Here is a 17,927-nt window from a genome sequence, read left to right on the forward strand (position 1 = left end):
CAGGGCTCTGATCTCCTGCCAGGCCTCCCAACACAAGGCCCGGGGGGAGGGCTGCCCCACGGCCCCCCATCCTGGCCTCTGTTGTGCTGCCCATCCCTGGCATCAGCCCGGCCCCGCAGGACAGCTGCGGGCGGCTCGGCTCTCCTTTGAAGCCGGCGGGCTGGGCAGCAGCAGGGGCAGTCACACCCGAGGGTGGCAGAGCCCAGGCCACCCTTTCAAGTTCCCCGCCTTCCAGGGGACCAGCTGACTGTGCCCAGAGCGGATCAGAGCACCTGGGGCTGTGCCCGCCTGGCACCCCGCCCACCCAGCACCCGACGCCCACCAAGGACAACAGGGGTCCCCGAAATGGCCCAGCCCGGCCTGGTCTGGGGGTCACTCGGAGGACACAGTTGATCCCCCTCCTCCACCTCCAGACTGAGCTCCAGGGCAGGGCCCAGGCCCCCCCACCCCCACCCCCACCCCCCGCCGCCGCCCAGAGGACCCCGCAGAGCTGGGACAGCGGCATCTGTGTTCCTGTTGGTGAACCCAGAGTTGGCAGCTGCCCACCGGCCTTTCTGCCTGTGGCCAAGGGCATTTGGGGGCCTGGTCTGTGTAAGTCCGGGGCAACGCGCAGGGGCCAAGGAGCCCAGGGCTCCGCCCACAGAGCCCGCAGGCTAGTCCCTGACTCCTCCCGGCACCCTGGCGTGTCCTGCCCATCAAGCCCCCCACGCCACACCCCACACCCCAGGCCCCCCTTGCACCCAGAGCCTGGCCTGCGAGTCCTCCAGGGAGCAGAGTGGGGGTGACCGTGGGCAGAGCCACAGCCCATCAGGGTCTGCCTGTGAGCCAGTGTCAACGCGGGTCAGGGTGGACTTGGCACCCCTCAGGGCACCCCTTTCCGTGACTGCAGCCTGCACACCTCACCCGCCTTCTCCCCTGTCCGACCCACCACGGAAGGGACCCAGGACTGTCCACTCGGGGTGTAAGGAAGTGAGATTCCGTCCGGGGTGTGGGGCAGGGCAGCTCCCATGCACCTCTGCAACGTGGGGGGACAGAGCCGAGGCTGAGGGGCGTCCTGTGGGCCCTGAAGGCACCCAGGGGTCAGGGCAGGCCGCTTTGAGCTGGAGACAGCCCAGAGACAGGATGGCGTGGGGGTCACAGCTGGGGCCGGGGCTGAGGGCCTGGAGGTCGGGGAGCCCACTCCCTCCTGGCAGCACCTGAGGACGAGGGAGCAGGAGAGACACGAGGAGGGGGGAGGGGGGCGGAGCCAGGGTGTGGCCTTGGGTAGGGGCCTTGGTCCCTGAACAGCCCAGCACCCCTGAAACGGCCCCCTGGGTGGGGAGCCCAGGCCCCGGGCCCTGCCAGGCCTGCCTTGCTCATGAGACTTCCCTGGGGCTGAGGGCCGGCCCCTTGGGCCCCGTGGACAGCACTGGACACGAGGCCAAGAAGGCCCAGGCAGAAGGCGGGGCTCTCGGTCTCCTAGAGGTTCTGGGGGCTGCCCCCACCCCGAGGGCCGGCCCTCGCTATTCCCCGACCTCGTGTCCAGACGGCACACGGCCCAAGGTCTCTCCACCCCTGGACAGAGGTCTCCCTGCTACCGAGGTCACTGCCCTCCCCCTCCCCCTCCCCCTGACTAAAACCCAACCGTGCTGCTTCCGCACCCCCAAGCCTGCTGTCTGGTGAACACCTCTGTGGGCCACCATCTGTGGGCCCCACGGCTGCTCGGTCACTGCAGCCCCCACAGCCGCCCGCTCACGGCAGGGCATCCGGCCGCTAGGGCCCAGGCCTCCCATGTCCCCACAGGTGGTCTCCAGCACCTGGGCCGGACCGTCCAAGCAGGGCCTTCTCCGGGCTGGCCCCTGCCTCCTCGGGGACAGGAGTGGGGTCCCCAAGGAGCATGTGGGACGATGGTAGGATAAGGGCACCCCTCAGGGGACCCCTTTCCTGCACAGCACGGAGGCCCTGGGGGCCCGTGAGGAGGGGCCCCCCGTGTGAGAAGCTGAGGGAGGGGTGCCCCGCCCTGACCTTGGGGAGCCCAGCAGGGCCTGCGAAGGACGGTGGGCCTCCCATCCAGCAGGTCAGAGCCTGTCCTGGTCGGAGAAGCCGAGACCCAGCGCTGGCCGGCGGTGCCCTGGACCCCAGCAAGGCCTTGCCCCCCGCCCCCCACCCCCCCCCCCACCCCACGCCGGCGGCTTTGCGATAATCACGCCATCTTAGTGCCTTCTCCCAAGAGGCTGCACCCGGGGGCTGGAGGAAGCCCCGCCCACAGCGCTGGCCACGGCCTTGGAGCCTCAGCTTCCCCACTGGGCGGCTGGACGGGGGGCCCCGCAGGCAGGAGGGGCCTGGGTGGAGGTGACCTCACAGCCCAGCCCAGCCCAGCCCAGCCCTCCGAGGGCCAGCTGAGCCCCAGAAGGTGGGGTCGTGGGGGCTGCACCCATAGAGGGGCCTTCCCTGGGCCGGGGGCCGGGGCTGCAGCTACCACGGAGGCGTGTGGGGGGGGCAGGGCTTCTGTCCAGGGGACTGAGAGTGAGCCCTGGACACCCAGGGCCCAGGCCGGACCTCAGGCCCAGCAACGGCACTCAGAGCCCAAGGCGCAGGCCCACACAGGCACATGTGAATGCACACACATGTACAGGCACAGGCCCACACACGTGTACACAGGCCCATGGCGCACTCACGCACACATGTGTAGACACAGGCCCCCATACAGACACAGATGTGTAGACACAGACCCACATGCACACACACATGTACAGTCGCAGGCCCATGGCACACCTGTACAGATAGCCCACACACACGTCACTCATCTGTACAGAGATGCACACAGGCAGAAACACTAGTTTAGAGAAAAAGGATGCACATTTTCTTGTTTAACAAAATAAATTAAATATACGAAGCTTCAGCTCAAACTCTATATAAAATTACAGAGGTCTGGGGCCCCCTCGGGCAGCGGGGCAGCGGGTGCCCGGCCCCTGGGGGACGTCCAGCTCGGCCACAAGGCCAGGTGGTCCTGGGCCCCAGGAGAGGCCAGGTCTGTGCCCAGGGCTCCTCTCACCATTAATATTATTATCTTAATTTTTAAATATAAATACCAGGCCCTTCTCTCCGGCAGGGAGGCCGGGGTGAGGCACGCCCAGCCGAGCTCCGGCCTCTCCGGACAGGGCCTGGGCCCGCTACGCCGACGCCCGGCCCAGGACACCCGGGGGGACTCCTGCACACCAGACAGGTGGTGGCAAAAATAGCCCCCCACCTGCCGAGCAGGGAGACGGGCGGGCCAGCAGGGCGGGGGTGGGGGTTTTTGGTTTGCTAAGCTGGGGGCCTCTCAGATCTCCTGCCAGACCGCAGCTGTGAAACCCTCCTCACAGGCCGAGGGCTTCCTGCAAGGGCCAGCGCTGGGCGCACACGGGGAGCAGCCGGCACAGGCCTGTGCAGGACCTCTCTGCGGTCAACGTGCGTGTGTGCGTGTGTGTGTCTGTGTGTGTGCATGCCTGTGTGTGTGTGTGTCTGTGTGTGTGTGCACACGGAGAGCAGCAGGCGCAGGCCTGTGCAGGGCCTCTCTGCAGTCAGCGTGCGTGCGTGCATGTGTGCGTGTGTGCGTGTGTCTGTGTGTGTGTGTGCACACGGGGAGCAACCGGCGCAGGCCTGTGCAGGACATCTGCGGTCAGCGTGTGTGTGTGTGCGTGTGCGTGCTCCTCGCACAGGGCGCCCAGGCTGCTGGCCGAGCCCCTCACCTGTGCACCTCCCCCCACAGCCTGGGTGCTCAGCCCGCCCACCTGGCCCGACCTCCAGGTGCCCCCGGCGGCACCCGCCCGCCCCCACTGTGCGCCGGGGCCCCCAAGAGCAGCACCCCTAGCACTGGTAGTGGATGTGCTGGTGCTGGTGGACCTTGCCCTCCACATGCGAGTGCGTGTGTGAGTGCGTGTGCGTGTGTGTGTGCGTGTGCACGTCCGTGTAGAGTTTGGGGTAAAGCTTGGGGCCGGCAGCCGACCCAGGGCCCAGCAGGTGCTGGGGGGCCGCTGGGACCCCGAGCTCCTCACACAGCCCCACGCTGGCAGCGGTGCCAAGGGCCGGTGACACGGGCAGGTCCTTGTCGCCGCCGCGGTCGCGAGAGGCCCCGGGTGCACGGTGTGCGGACACAGGGGGCGCGGGGACGGGCGCGCACGGCTTCTTCTTGGCCTGGCAGAGCCACAGGAGCACGGTGCCCAGGATGAAGACGGCGCCGGCTGGGATGCCGATGACCACGGGCCACGGCAGGCTGGTGGCAGAGGACGAGGGGGCCACGGGGGGTCCTGGCGGCTTAGGATCTTCAGAAGAGAACAGGAAGGGTGTGGAGGGTTAGGAGTGTCTGTGCAGGCCCGGCCGGCGGGGGCGGGCGGGAGGGCGGGTGGGCGCGGGGCGGGGCGGGCACCTGGCAGCACGGTGAGGAAGGCACTGCGGAAGCTGTAGCCCATGGTGTTGGCGCCCAGGCAGATGTACATGCCCGCGTCGTCCTGCCGGGCGCGGGTGATGAGCAGCTTGTTGAGGTAGGAGCCATCGGGCCGCGACCACACGTCGCCCGTGGGCAGCACCACGAACTTCTGGCCGCCCACGTCGATGGTGGAGTTGTAGCGGCCCTCGGCGCCGTACTCCACGCGCTTCAGCCACTGGATCACGGGCTTCACGTCGCTGCGCACTTTGCACTGGAAGGAGGTCGTGCCCCCGAAGTCCACGGTGGTGTTCACGGGGTGCGTGCCCGTGAGGACGGGCTTGGACCGCGTCCGCTCTGCGGGGAGACGGCGTGTGGGTGCCTCCCCGCCCCGCCGGCCCCGCCCCGCCCGGCCCCGGCCCCGCACTCACGGATCACGTCCACCTTGTAGGTGGCGTTGATGGCGCCCGCGCGGTTGGACACGCGGCACGTGTACTTGCCGCTGTCCTCGGGGCGCAGGTTCTTCAGGCTCAGCGTCCACTTCTTGCGGTGCTCGCTGGCCTCGGGGCGCGTCAGGGCCCGGTCATCCTTCATCCACACGATGTCGGGCCGCGGGTGCCCGCTGGCCACGCACTTGAGACGCACGGAGCTGCCCACGGGCCGCGCGATCACCCGGCGCCGCATCTTGGAGGGCTGCGTGAAGCGGGGCCGCGCTGCGGGGGGCGGCGCGAGGTCAGGGGGGCCCCGGCGGGAGGGGGGCCCGCCCCCGAGGGGACAGGGCGTCACCATGCTCACCCCACTGCTTGCTGGCTGGGTCCTCCTGGCCCCCGGAGGAGCCCTCGTGCCCTGGGCTCTCCCTGGACGGGCTGGTGTCCTCTGCAGGGGGAGGGGTCCATGAGAGGGGCTCCCCCTGCCCCCCCAGACTGGGCTGGCTCCCAGGCCCCCGGGTCTGGCCCAGCTGGGAAAGCTCTCGAAAGGCACACCCACATCTCAGGCCCGAGACAGCTGGGCAGGGCCCGCCCAGCCCACCCCCCGGGTGCAGGTGACCCTGACAGGCGCGGGGGGGCGGGGCCTGAGAGCTGGCCCCTCACCCCGGCTCCGGGGGGTCTGCAGGCCGGGGGAGGGGCGGCCGCGGCAGCTGCAGTAACCCTAGCCCACATCAAGGAGCCGAAGGCTGGGGCAGCGACATGGCCCGCATACCGCCCAGCGCTTCTCCCCTTGAGTGGACAGTGTGGGGGGGCCCGCGTGTTCCCATTCCACAGCCAGAGGGGGCCCCGTGGCGGGGGGGGAGCTTGCTGAGGAATGCCCCCTCCCCAGACAGCCTCCCCCAACCCAGGACCCAGCGGGGCGCAGGCTCCTGCTTTGTGAGAGGGGCCCACCCTGGGGAGACCCCTTCCCCGGGGACCCAACACCCAGAGACCCTTCCCCAAGGGACACCCGGGCAGCACGCGGGGAAGGCTGCGGCCGAGCCGGAGCAGCGAGTGCAGGGCGCAGCCGGGACCACGCCCAGGCCCGAGCAGGAGAACAGAAGGTCCTTGGCTCCGCGGCCCCTCTGAACTCAGAAACCCGAGCCTCAAAGTCACTGCCGACACCGAGGCCACCGGCCTGCCCGCACGCCCTGCGGTGGGACCACCGTCCGGGCACCAGCACCACCCGCTGCCCCTGCTGCCCGGCTCCGGCGGCAGGACCCCGGGGAGGAAGGCTCCCTGAGGAGCGGGCCTGGGAGGAGGGGCCGGGCGGGGGTGGGGACGGAGGTCAGGCCCCGTCCTGGGCTCAGAAGGGGCGACTGGACTCCTGGGGGCAGGGGCCCAGCTCAGGCAGACGGGGTTGGGGGGCGCTGGGAGGGGCTCAGGCCCGCGCCCCGGCCCGGCCCACTGACCCATGACGATGAGGGTGTAGTTGACGCTGAGGCTGCCGAAGCCGTTGGTGGCCTTGCACACGTAGGCGCCCGCGTCCTCCCGCTCCACCTCCTTCACCCGCAGGCCCTGGGGCAGCACGCGGAACCGGCTCCAGCCGCCGTGGATGGTGCGGCCGTCCTTGGTCCACATGGTCAGCGGCGGCGGGTCCCCCTCCACGGGGCACGGCAGCCGGACGGTGCGGCCCAGCCGGGCCACCAGCCGGGGGACCACCTTGTCGGCCATCCTCGGGGGGCCTGCGGGCGGGTCGGAGGCCTCAGTCAGGGGGCTGGGGGTGTGAGCACTGGGAGCCCGGGGAGGGGCTGTCCCTGAGGGTCCCCACCCCGGACGCCGCCCCGAGGCTCCTGCCCAGCACAGACCTGGGGGCCGAGGTCAGGACCCTCCTCCCAGACCGTGGCCGGCACCCACCGGGGCCCACAGCCACTGGGCGCCAACCACGGGCCGCTGCACGGACGCAGGAACCCCGCGTGGTTCAGCAGCTCCCCGGACGCGTGTCCACGGGAGAGCGGGGCCCCCCCTCACGCCCCCGCAGGGGCACCCGAGTGTCTGTGTGTGCAGCCGTGCCGAGTCAAGTGGCACCCGCATGGGACCCCAGGTCTAGGGGCCCATTTCTGTGTGTACGGGGACCCGTCGCCTGGGCCAGGGCCTCCCTGCTGCCAGCCACACCCAACCCGTAGCTGAACCCAGGCCCGGGGGTCACGGGGCCAGTGGTGGGCACGTTGGCCCAGGCGCAGGCTCCTGTCCGGCTGGCGGTCCGTGCCAGCTGCCGACCAAGGTAGAAGCCACGTCCCAGGCTGAGGCCGGCACCCCTCTCCACCGGGCAGACCCCCGCCCATCCCCACCAGCTGCGTCCAGCCTCGGGGCCTCTGAGTCAAGTGAGGGGCAGTGGCGACCAGGACTGGAGGGGACTGTGACCGGCTGGCTGGGAAGGACACTGCTGGTGTCAGAAACGACAGCCCCCCCTGCCCCCCCTCCGGCCTGTGGCCGGGGCTCCAAGCCGGGGGCGGTACACGGTGCAGCTCCTGTGTGTGGGTGGCCCCCGAGCGCTGGGCTCTCGTGCAGTCGCCCGCCCACTGAGCCCCGGCCCTGAGGAGGCCACCCCAGGCACCCAGCTGCCCTCCCCAGCTCCCGGGACCCGCCAGCACCCCGCCACGGCCATGGCCCGTGTCCTGGCCTCACGGGGGTGCCGGGAGGTGGTGGGGCCGGGACGCGGCCGGACGGGCCCTTGGCGCCTGTGTTTTCAGTAACCAGACGGTACTCCTTCCACAGGCGACTACCAGCTGGCGACGGCGGGGCCAGTGCCACCGGGGCGCCAAGGGCCCTGCGGGTCCGTCGAGACCGCCAGCGGCAGCTTCTGCCTCGCCATCGCCCGCCCCCGGGACCGCCCGGGGCACTGAGCCCTCACCACGCACTGGGGCTGAGGGAGGGGCAGGCGCCATCCCCTGTAAACAGGGGCCCTGGCCGGGGTGGCCTGCGGACCGAAGGACCCGGGATTGATTCCGGTCAAGGGCACGGACCTCAGCTGCAGGCTCCCAGCCCTGCTCGGGGCCTGCAGGAGGCAACCGGCCGATGTGTCTCTCGCATCGGTGTTTCTCTCTGTCTCTCCCTCTCCCTTCCACTCTCTAAAGGTCAATGGAAAAGTATCCTCAAGCGAGGACTTAAAAAATGAGAGGCAACTTCCAGCTCAGGGTTCGGGGTCTCTGGGCTCCCAGTGGGGAGGGACTCCTCCCAGGCCCCCCGCCCCGCGCCCTCACCCTGCCCGGCTCACCCCACTCCGCCAAGCCCCCCGGCCCAGATGCAAGCCCACTCCCCATCCTGCCTCTACTCAGGTCCCTCCCACCCACCACGTGGCTCCCCGACTGTGCACCTCGACCCCAGGCCGCTGCGCTCCCGCCAGCCCCTCCTCATCAGCTCCCACCCATCCCCCGAAGGGATGAAAGTAGAGGGTCAGGGGTCTGAGACCCACCTTTCCCTAATGACTGAACTGTCTGCAGCCCACCCCCCCGGCACCCCCTCGGACCCCCAGACAAGGTCCGGCCTCCTTCCCAGGCAGACCCTGTCCACCACCTGTCACCGCCTGAAATCCCACCACGCACAGGGGCCTCCCGACCGCAGGACAAAGAGGGTCCCCGCCAGCCTGCCCGGGCCTCCAGGGCTGCCACCTGGGCTCGCAGACCCACCGACTGTTCGAGTGCAGGGAAGGGGGACAGTGCCAGGCCAGAGGGGTCTGCCCGTCCCAGCTCTGCCGGAGGGCACAACGGGGCTGGTCCAACACCCGTTCCCCAAAGGAGCCTGCTCCGTGGCACAGAAAGGACCGAGCTGCCCGGGGGGTCCCCTCAAGGCCCAGCCCACCCCGGGCAGAGGCGCCGGGGCCGTGGGGGTGTCTACAGGGCCAACAGCCGCTGACCGGTGCGGCCGGGGAGGCCAGGACGCCCCTCGTCACCGCAGAGGGACAGAGCCAGGAAGTGTGGCCCCGGCTCGGCCCTGAGCGGTGCTGGGGGCCGGCCGGCTGGAGCCAGCCTTATCCTAAAGCAAACAGCCCCTCCCCCGCCCTGCGGCCGCCCGCCCCACCCACCCCTGCTGGACCCAAGGCCAGGCAGGGCCCGGGGCAACCCCCACACCAGCCTCACAGAGACCCCGCAGGCGGGCGGGCGGCCACGGCCACGGGAGGGAAGCCCTCCCCCTGGCAGATTCCTGGGAATTCTGGCCGTCGGCGTGGCTGCTGCGGCTCTATATTTAGCCTGGGAAACACAAGCCCCCATTGTGCCACCTGGGCAGGGCGTCCGCCCCTCAGCCACGGACACTGAGGCAGGGTGTCCGCCCCTCCCCCAGCCCTTCCCTGCAGGCACCTCCTTCAGGAAGCCCCCAACCTGCCCGCAGCCTGAGCCACGGCCAGGGAAGCTCCGGGCACAGGCAGGACACGGTGGCCGTGCGTGGAGGGGGCAGCCGTGGGGTGAGCGGGGCCGGGGCAAGGTCTCGCCCCAGTGAGAGCTGAACCCTGAGGGGGGAGGGAGGGAACCCTCTCCTTCCTCCTCCCCCAGCCGTGAGAACGCGGCAGGAAAGGGGTGCCAGGAGGGGCCAGCGGGCCTCGCACCAGCCAACACCAGGCTTCCCAGCTGCTCCCCAGAGCCCAGGTGCACACAGACCTGTCACATAGTCCGCGGACACGCATGCTGCCCAGACACACATGTCCCCAGACATGCAGGCTGCCCCAGACATACATGATGTCCCCCCTAGACCCATGCTGTCCCCTGAATGCCTGCTCTGCCCTCAGACAGTCCCCAGGTGTGCAGGCACACGCACACGCACGCACACATACACACGTACAGTGGATACAGGCCCCTCCCAGAGGGACAAAACCCACCTCCAAGCACCTGAGGCCCCAGGCCACCCACCACCCGCCACGCGCCTGCCCGCCGGGTTAAGTAAAACACGGTCCCTCTGTAAGCCCAGAGTCGGCCCAGGCAGGGCAGAGGGGCAGGGCGCTGGGTAGGCGGCGAGGTGGCCCAAGAGGGAGGGGTGGGGAGGACCTGCTTCACCACCATCAGCCTCCACCGCCCTGGCCCGCACCACCCCTCGCTGACCCCAGGGCCTCCACTCGGGCACCCTCCCTCCCCTCCTCCAGGGCTCCCACACCCCCTTTTGGGGCGGCCTGGGCACATTGTCAGGGGCCTGGCCCTGGGCTATGAGCCTCGGCCCCTCCCACCGCCCAGGGCAGCCTGTGGGCCTGACCTGCTGACCAGCCGCTCCCTCCAGGGGGCTGGGCCAGGCCCCGCCCCGCTCCAGCCCCACAGGGTGGCAGGGGCTCGGCTCCGGCTCGCCCCACACTCTCCCCCTAGTCGGGTCCCCCGCCCTGGTGGCCGCAGACGCCGATGGGAGGGAGAGTGTCCAGGGACCCCCTGGCCAGCTCATCGGGGTCAGCTCCGCCCCAGCACGCCCTGCAAAGCCCCAGGACGTCCGGCCTGGCGATAATTCTCTGGCCGGGGTGGGTGGGCATCAGGCCCCTCATGCAGGGACCAGCCATGGGGCGAAGGTGCCACCGGAGCCGCTGACCTGCTGGGCCCACCCCTCCTGGAGGACCCGAGCGGCCTGGGCACAGCGGGTGGGGCCTGTCCGAGAGGGAGGGGCGGCAGGTGGGCACGTCCAGGAGGGCGGGGGCTCACGTCCTCACCCCTCAGCGAGAGCGCTGGCAGACCCGCACACGGCGCCCCAGGGGCCAGCCCCCTCCCCAAGAAGGCGAGACGTGGGGGAGGGACAGGGATGCCCACAGACGGGAGCACAGGGGACAACCAGGGCAGGGCCCGAGGGGCAGGCCAGGCGCTGCCCAGGCCCCGAGCCGGTCAGACACCACACACACACACACACACACACACACACACACACATATGCACACTCACACAGGCTCCCAGTCCCTGGGCGGCCCCCGGGGCTGGACCCACAGGATCCGTGGTGGAACTGGTAGGACCCGCAGGACAGGTGGTTGCCCCAGAAACCAGGCCATTCTGGGCGGGGCAAAGGGACGGCCTGACCCACCGAGCAGCCAGCGGGCGGGCGGGCGGGCTGGAACGTCCGTCCCCGCTCCTGCCCAGCGGGGCCCCAGGCGAGCCGACAGGTCTGCTTCCTTCCCTGGAGTCCTCAGGGGGTCGGTCACAGGAAGTCCCTGACCACAGGAAGTCCCAGGGGGCACAGAATGTCACACCGATGATGCCACTGCCTGGGGGAGCCCCACGTAAACGGCCAGCAGCCGGCGGTGACCAGGTGCCCAGCCAGGGGCTCAGCCCGCCCCATGCCCAGGTCCACCGGGCTCCAAGGTGACCCCGCACCCGGCAGGCCACAAACTCCGTTCCCCTGGACCTCAGGTCCCCACCCAGCTGACGGGGAACCCAGAAGGCTCTTTCCGCTGGGCCTCCCTCGAACGCCAGCCTGGACCCTGCCCACCTGAGCACATGCCTCCTGGACGTGTGCGAAGAGCCTGGAACCCTGGGCCCGAGGGCGGGCTCTGGCAGAACGGATGCTCTGGCACACTGGGCAGCCCAACCCACCCAGCACTGGCACTGGGCACCCCCAGGCCCGAGGGCCCCTCGCGCCCACCCTTGCCGGCTCCCGCACCATGGCCCACGGCCCGTGGCCCAGCAGGCTCCCCAGGACAGGCCTGAGGCGGGGCCACCCAGCTCGAGGGGTACACGTCAGGTTCAAGGCGTGCCCCGCAGCCCCGCAGGGCAGGGCAGGCCACGGCGGGAGCCCAGAGGCAGCCCCAGCCCGAGCCCGGATGGACGAGGAGCCGCTGTGAGCTCGGCTCTGCCGGGCTCAGCACTGTGGGGGCCGAGGGGGTCCCCGCCCAGGTGTGAGGCCAGGACGAGGCAGAGCCCCCCTCCCGCCCCGGCCGCAGGCCCTCTAGTCCCTCCTCGGCACTCAGCGTGTGTCAGTCTCTCACGAAACGGACTCGCCAGGCAGGAAGAGCATTGTTCCCAGCAGGATGGGGAGCCTGGGTTCAGCGGCCAACGCAGGAGCACCCTCCTGCCTCCCGCTCTGGGCACGGCCCCGGCAGCCCGCACCCACCCCTGCTGGCTGCCCCCGAGGCAGGCCCTGTGTGCGAGGGTGGGCAGGCCTAGCTGACCTGCCCAGCTCCAGGTCCTACCCGAGCCGCCCGTGGGGGCACGGAGCATGGACTCCTTACTCGAGACGGGGGGCTGGGGACGGGTGGAAAAGCCCCAGCCACCCAGCCCCAACCTGGCCTGTCCCCGCTCACAGCCCCCCGTCCATCTACACCCGGGCACCCATGTACCCTGGGTGTCCACCTGGCCAAGGAGGGCCACCCCTCTGCCCAAAGAGCCCCCCGCCCCCGGGAAGCCTGTGCTCTCCTAGGCCTGTGTGCCCAGCCTCTCCCGGGCCCACCCACCTCCTTCTGGACTGTGGCCCCAGGACAGTCCTGGGCTTGACCGAGGGCACCCAGTGGCCACCCCTAGGAGAGGAGCTGGTGGGAAGGGGGTCGCAGCACTGGGAAGGGTGTCCGTGGGATTTGGGGACCTAGGCACCCTCCCTCCACGCTGAGACCTGCCCACCGAGGCCGCCCCGGGACACACCAGGTGAAGCACAGAAGGAGCCAAGGAGGACGCCCCTCGTGGGTAGGTAGCCGGCGGCCAGCGCTCCAGCCTGCGGGGTCACACCCTGCCCCCCCACCCCCACCCCCGGTGAGCAGTGCTGAGCCGGTCCTGAGCAGGCCACAGGCTGGGGCCGAGGTGCCGGGAGCGGGGCCATTGATCCCGCACAATGGAGGAGCCAGCCCTTCCAGGCCCAGCCAAAGGCGACTTTGTTCGCAGCTCCCTCCTCCCCATCCCCCCGGGGGCAGTGATTTATCCTCCCGTCCAGGAGTGGGACCGAGCACAGGAGGCAGCTGGCCCGCACCCCACCTGGCAAGGCCTGGGCCTGGCTCCCGCACCCACCTCAGCCCCACCACTCAGGCCAGCCGCCGCACAGCGGGGGCTGGGAGGCAGGCGGGGGCCCCCACCACCGCCATCCTGACAACCGCACACCTTCCTGCCGAGTCACACACCACAGACCCCGATGGCCCCCGAGACCGCCCTCCCCGTGGGGTCGGGGCCCCCGCGTGCCGGCCAGCACCCAGGCTTCTGGGACCCGTGTTCCGTTCACCCAGGGCACGGGCCGGCCTCGGGGCTGGCTGCTCAGAGGCCGGTCGGCCGCGCCAACCTGGGAGAAGTTCAGACGTGGCACTTTCCAGAAAACCCCTCAACAACTGCCCCCCAAGCCCCCCGCGCAGCGCACTGCGCCCGAGCCTCCCGGGCTCCCACTGGGAGCAACAGAATGGAAGTGGAGAAAGCCAAATCCTATCTCCTCTCAAATTTGGGGAAAGAAAACAAAAAACGTTTTAGACAAACCCACCAAGATTGTGAAACTTTGGGAAAAGGGGAACTTTAAAAACATGATCCGACTCCAGAGATGTGATTCCAGACATTGTGACACCACGGGGCCAACGGCGTCGAACCAGCCAGCACTCTGCGCACAGGTTCCCGGCCTGAGGAAGTCCACGCGCCCGGCGCCCGGGCAGGGGAAGTGCCAGCACATTTCAGGGAGAGTGCCCCCGCCCCTCCCAAAACCACAGAGGCCCTGCCCTTGGACGGCGGCCCCCAGCTCCCACTGCCCGGAGCCAGGCTGGGCTGGGCTGGGCTGGGGCTCGGGCTCGGGCTGGATACCAGGCACAGCCCAAGGCCCAGGCTGAGGGGCACCGACTCGGGCCCGTTGCCCGCTACCATCCACTGCCGACCGCCATCACCCACTCCCGCCTCGGGGCCAGCCAATGACCAGGCCAGGACAGTCGCCTCAGAGCCTCCCTGACCAAGTGGCGAGGGGACAGGCAGGTGCGAGGATGGGGGGTCCAAGCAGATAAAAGATCCGCGTCCGGGCCGCCCGCTGCCAGGAGGGCCTTGCTGAAGATGACCGGAGCGCCCGCTGTACCCAGGACGCTGCCCAGCCCAGTCCAGCCATGGCTGGGCAGCCCCCACCCTCAAGCCAGCCGGCCAGTGCCCGGCCAGGCGGGCGGAGAGGGGGGGTACCATGGCATGAGGCCCACCTGGGCCGCCGCCCGCCACCCAACACCCGAACGCGGCCATATAAGGCCACGTTGGGCTCGGTGCGCCCGCTGGGTAGCAGGGGAGGGGTTCAAAGTCTCCGAGGACTGGCGGATGGGGCAGGGCCGATCCTGAGTGGTCAGCACACCCAAAGGTCCCGCCTAGCTGAGGGGAGGCCAGCACTGACCATGGCGGGCAAGAGTCCGCGGGCACTCATCGCCCACTGCCTACCCGCCGAGGACGGCCCCGCTCGCCGGGCTGGGGGCAGGGGCAGGTCCCTCAGGCGCACACCGGCCTGCCCACCTGGACATCAGGTGGGTGAGCACACACCCAGCCTGGCGTGGCGCAGGCGGAGGCACAGTGCCACCCAAGTAGGTAGGCCTTGGGGTCTGCCATGAACAGGCACCACCCCCTCCGTGCAGCAACCCCAGGATCTGTACTTAGGGGTGCACAGGCCCAGGGAGAGGGCTGGGTCACGAGTCCCAGGCACCAAGCATGTCCCCCCGTCCGCACACTGGACCCTGGCCCCCCTGGGGGTCTCTGCCGGTCCCTGGGGATCTAAGAGAGTCCACTGTGGCCGAACACCTCACCCGCCAAGAACCCAAGGTGACCAGCTGCCCTCAGCGGCAGGCATGTGTCCTGTGGGGAACGGGGCCAGAGCCCACCCTGCCAGCAAGGGGGAGTCCCCACGGCTGAGCTGGGGGTGCCCTGTGGGGTCCCAATGGGTGAGCTGGGGATCCCAATGGGTAGGAGGGGTCCTTGTGTGAGCTGGGGGTACCCTGTGGATAACCTGAGGGGACCTTCAGGGTAGGCTGAGGGTGGACCCTGTGGGTTACCTGGGGTGCCCTGCAGGTGAACTGAGGGGACACCACGGGAAGGTTGGGGTGCCCCAGGGGTGAAAGGGGACACTGCACCGGTGAGCTGGGGCCTGCGGGTGAGGGACCAGGAGCGCGGCCGGCAGGGGCGGGGCGCAGGCACGCGCCAGGCGGGCACTGGGGCAGAGTTGAGGGCCGGAGGGAAAGGGGCGGCGCTGGCGGAGGCCGGGGCGCCGGGCCGGGCGCCAGGACTCACCTCGGGCGGCGGCGGCCGGCGGGAGGGCCCCCAGCAGCAGCGGCGGCAGCAGCAGCAGCAGCGCGGGGCTCGGCGTCATCGCGGCCTCCGGACCTGGGAGCGCGGGGCGGGGGGGCGGTCACCGGCGCGGGCGGGGGTCGCCCCCTCCGGCCTCGGCCCCAGGCCGCGGGGTCGGGTGCGGCCGGGGCTCCGGGCGGAGGAGGCGGCGGGGAGACCGCGGATATCAAAGCAGACAAAGGGTTCACACGAATTACCTCCCGCCGCCCTCCAGCCCGTCTGGATTCCGGCGCGGGGAGCCCGGGCCTGCCCGCGGGACACGCAGCGCCGGCGGCCCCGCGATAATCGCCTGCGCCATTAGCGGACAAATTTGCGCCGGGGGGCCACGTGGGGCGCCGGGGGGGCGGGGCGCGCAGGACCCCGGGCGGGCGGGCGGGAGCGGCGGCGGCGCGTGCCAATGCCCGCAGCGGCCCCGGACCGGGGACCCGGACCCCCGGGCCTGCGCCCCGGACCCCGGACCCGACCCTCCCGCTCGGCCCCCAGGGGTCCCCGGGCCGCGGGCGCGCGCAGGAGCTCACCTCGCGGGGCTCAGGGCGGCGGGCTCAGGGCCGGGCCCGCGGGGCGCGCTGCGCGGTCATCGCCGCCCCGGGCGCCGCACCCGCCGCCCCGCGCCCCCGGGCCCGGCCTCGGGACGGCGCGGCGCTACCTGGGCGCGGGCGGCTCGGGCCGGGGCCGGGGCCGGGGCCGGGGCAGGAGTCGGGGCGGGCCGGGCGGCTCGGTCGCGTCCGGGGCCGGGGGCGGCGCCGGGGTCCCGGGGCGGCGGGGCGAGGGGCCCGGGCGGCGCGCCGCGAGGCGTCCTTCCCTGCGGGGCTTTGTCAACTCTCCCGGAGCGAGCGCCGAGCCCGCCGCGCGCCCCGCCCCCGCCCAACTTCCCGCCAATCGGCGCGCCGCGGCCCGTCCGCCCCGCCTCTCGCCCCGCCCCCTCCCGAACTTTCCACCAATCGGCGCGCTCGCTCGCCCCGCCCGCCGGACCCGGGGGCTTAACCCTTGCGCTGCGGGCGGCCCGCGGGCGGGGCGTCTCCCTCCACCCCGCCGGGTGCGGTGCCGCCCCATTCGGCCCTGCCCCCTCCCGGGCCCGGCCCCTCCCGGCCCCGCCGGCCCCACACCCGGCCCCCGGCCCCGCCCCCACCAGGCTCCGCGCACCGCCAGGTGCCCTGGCGCCCACCCCACACCTGCACCCACCCGCGACCGGATCAGAGGTCCCAACCCCAGTGCACCCCGCTCTCCAGGACCCCAGAGCTGACGTCGGGCCAGTCCCATCCGCGGCCCAGGAGAGGCAAACTGGATGGCCTCGGGCGCTTCTGGGCCTTGAGGTCCGCGTTTCCCGGAGCTGTTGGGAGCAGAGGGGTGACCCAAACCCGGCTCACGCCCAAAGCGGCTGCCGGAGCGGGGCAGGTCTCAGGGGAGCGGGCCCAGGCTTACCTGGTGCCTTTGACCGAGGGCAGGTGTGTTCCCACGGCCCACCTGCGGGCGTCTGGCCTCCCACCCGCTCCCGAGAGCAAACAAGGAGTGAATGATAACAGGACACCACGCTCCGCGCCTCCTCCATCCCACAGGCGGGTGTCTGTGTGCGCAGGTGGGCCGTGCAGGCCCAGAGGGGCCTGGGAGCGCCCGCCACCTCCCAGCCAGGGCGTGGCGAGCCGGGCACCGGAGCCCAGCTCCCGCTGTCCCTCCTCCACATGGCGCTTTCCCTGCGCAGCGCCCTGTGCAAATGGCTCCCACCACCCCCACCCCCCCCCCCTCTGCCTGAACTACTGGGCCAGGCTCCCCTGGCTTCCCTCCCACTGTCACTGGATCAAACATCCTTTTTAAATACAGCCCTTATTCCGTGTGGCTCACCAGTGCCCACCACACAAACCCCATGACCTTTGGGGCCCTGGATGCCTGGGCCCTGTCCGTCTCTAACCCAGCTCTGCCCAGATGGCAGCGGCCTCGCCCCACCCCCAGGGCAGCAGCCTCTCCTTCCCCCAGGACCTCTGCCCATGCTGTTCCATTGGGGTCCCGGCCTCGTGCCTCTTTCCTCTCAGGATCCCCGACCCCCCACACCCCCCCACCCCCCACTCCCGTTCTGAGAAGCCTTCCAGAGAAGACGGGGCTGGAGAGGCCTACAGGCCAGTATCCCCAGGGCAGAGGATAGCTCGGGGAGGGGTCCAGCCATCAGGGGCAGGGCCCATCAAGGCCCAGTCTGCCCACCCGTCCACAGCCAGTGAGTGGCAGGTTCTCGCCCTAGCTGGTGTGGCTCAGTGGATAGAGCTTCGGCCTGAGGACTGAAGGGTCCCGGGTTCGATTCCGGCCAAGGGCACATGCCCGGATTGCAGGCTCGATCCCCAGTAGGGGGCGTGCAGGAGGCAGCTGATCAATGGTTCTCTCTCCTCACTTTCCCTCTCTCCCTTCCTCTCTGAAATCAATAATTATATATATTTTTTAAAAAGAAAAAAGAAGGCAGGCTCTTCAATCCTCTCTGAGCCGTGTGAGCACCCCGGGATGGTGGGGAGGAGCCTGGCCGCCCGCCTGCCTGCACCGGGTGGGGACCTGGGCAGGCAGCGGGAGGAAGCTCGGAGCCACGCCCAGGGCCCACCAGGACCCCGAGGCTGCGGTGGCTCTGAGACACCCTGGCATGCGGGTGGGGAGGTCCCAGGCCAGTTCGAAGGGGCCGGGACTTGGAGGACAGGGCCGTGAGGAGACACCGCCGGCCGTGAAGAGCGAGCGCACAGGTGCGCGGGCTGCCAAGGGCAGGTGTGTGGAAATGTGGCTCTGAAGTAGGGGGAGGTCAGAACAGGAAGTGGGGGGGCAGCGGGGAAGGGGTCACAGCAGGTGAGCAGGCCACGTGGGGGTGGCAGCCCAGGTGCAGGTGGCAGCCCGTGGGGTGGGTGTGATCGGGAAGGGCTGTCCCTGCACGGTGACACGCTGCCC

The 17,927-nt window shown here is 70.8% G+C and overlaps 1 protein-coding gene across 2 annotated transcripts; it reads right to left on the reverse strand.

Annotated features, from left to right (window-relative positions):
- Positions 1-2,837: 2,837 nt before the first annotated feature.
- Positions 2,838-15,653, reverse strand: FGFRL1 (fibroblast growth factor receptor like 1). 2 transcript variants are annotated; one of them, XM_079779262.1, is made up of 7 exons: positions 15,533-15,653; positions 14,958-15,050; positions 6,264-6,536; positions 5,180-5,260; positions 4,816-5,097; positions 4,388-4,741; positions 2,838-4,283 (listed from the first exon to the last, which is right to left on the reverse strand). In XM_079779262.1, the coding sequence occupies exons 2-7, from the start codon at positions 15,034-15,036 to the stop codon at positions 3,829-3,831; spliced, it is 1,524 nt and encodes a 507-aa protein (XP_079635388.1). In that variant the 5' UTR covers positions 15,037-15,050; positions 15,533-15,653; the 3' UTR covers positions 2,838-3,828. The 2 variants fall into 2 exon arrangements, with proteins under 2 accessions (XP_079635388.1, XP_079635389.1); XM_079779263.1 differs by lacking the exon at positions 15,533-15,653 and adding an exon at positions 15,212-15,277.
- Between the last annotated feature and the right edge of the window lie 2,274 nt (positions 15,654-17,927).

Source organism: Cnephaeus nilssonii (assembly GCF_951640355.1).
Source record: "Cnephaeus nilssonii genome assembly, chromosome: 1".
Taxonomy (NCBI): Eukaryota; Metazoa; Chordata; class Mammalia; order Chiroptera; family Vespertilionidae; genus Cnephaeus; species Cnephaeus nilssonii.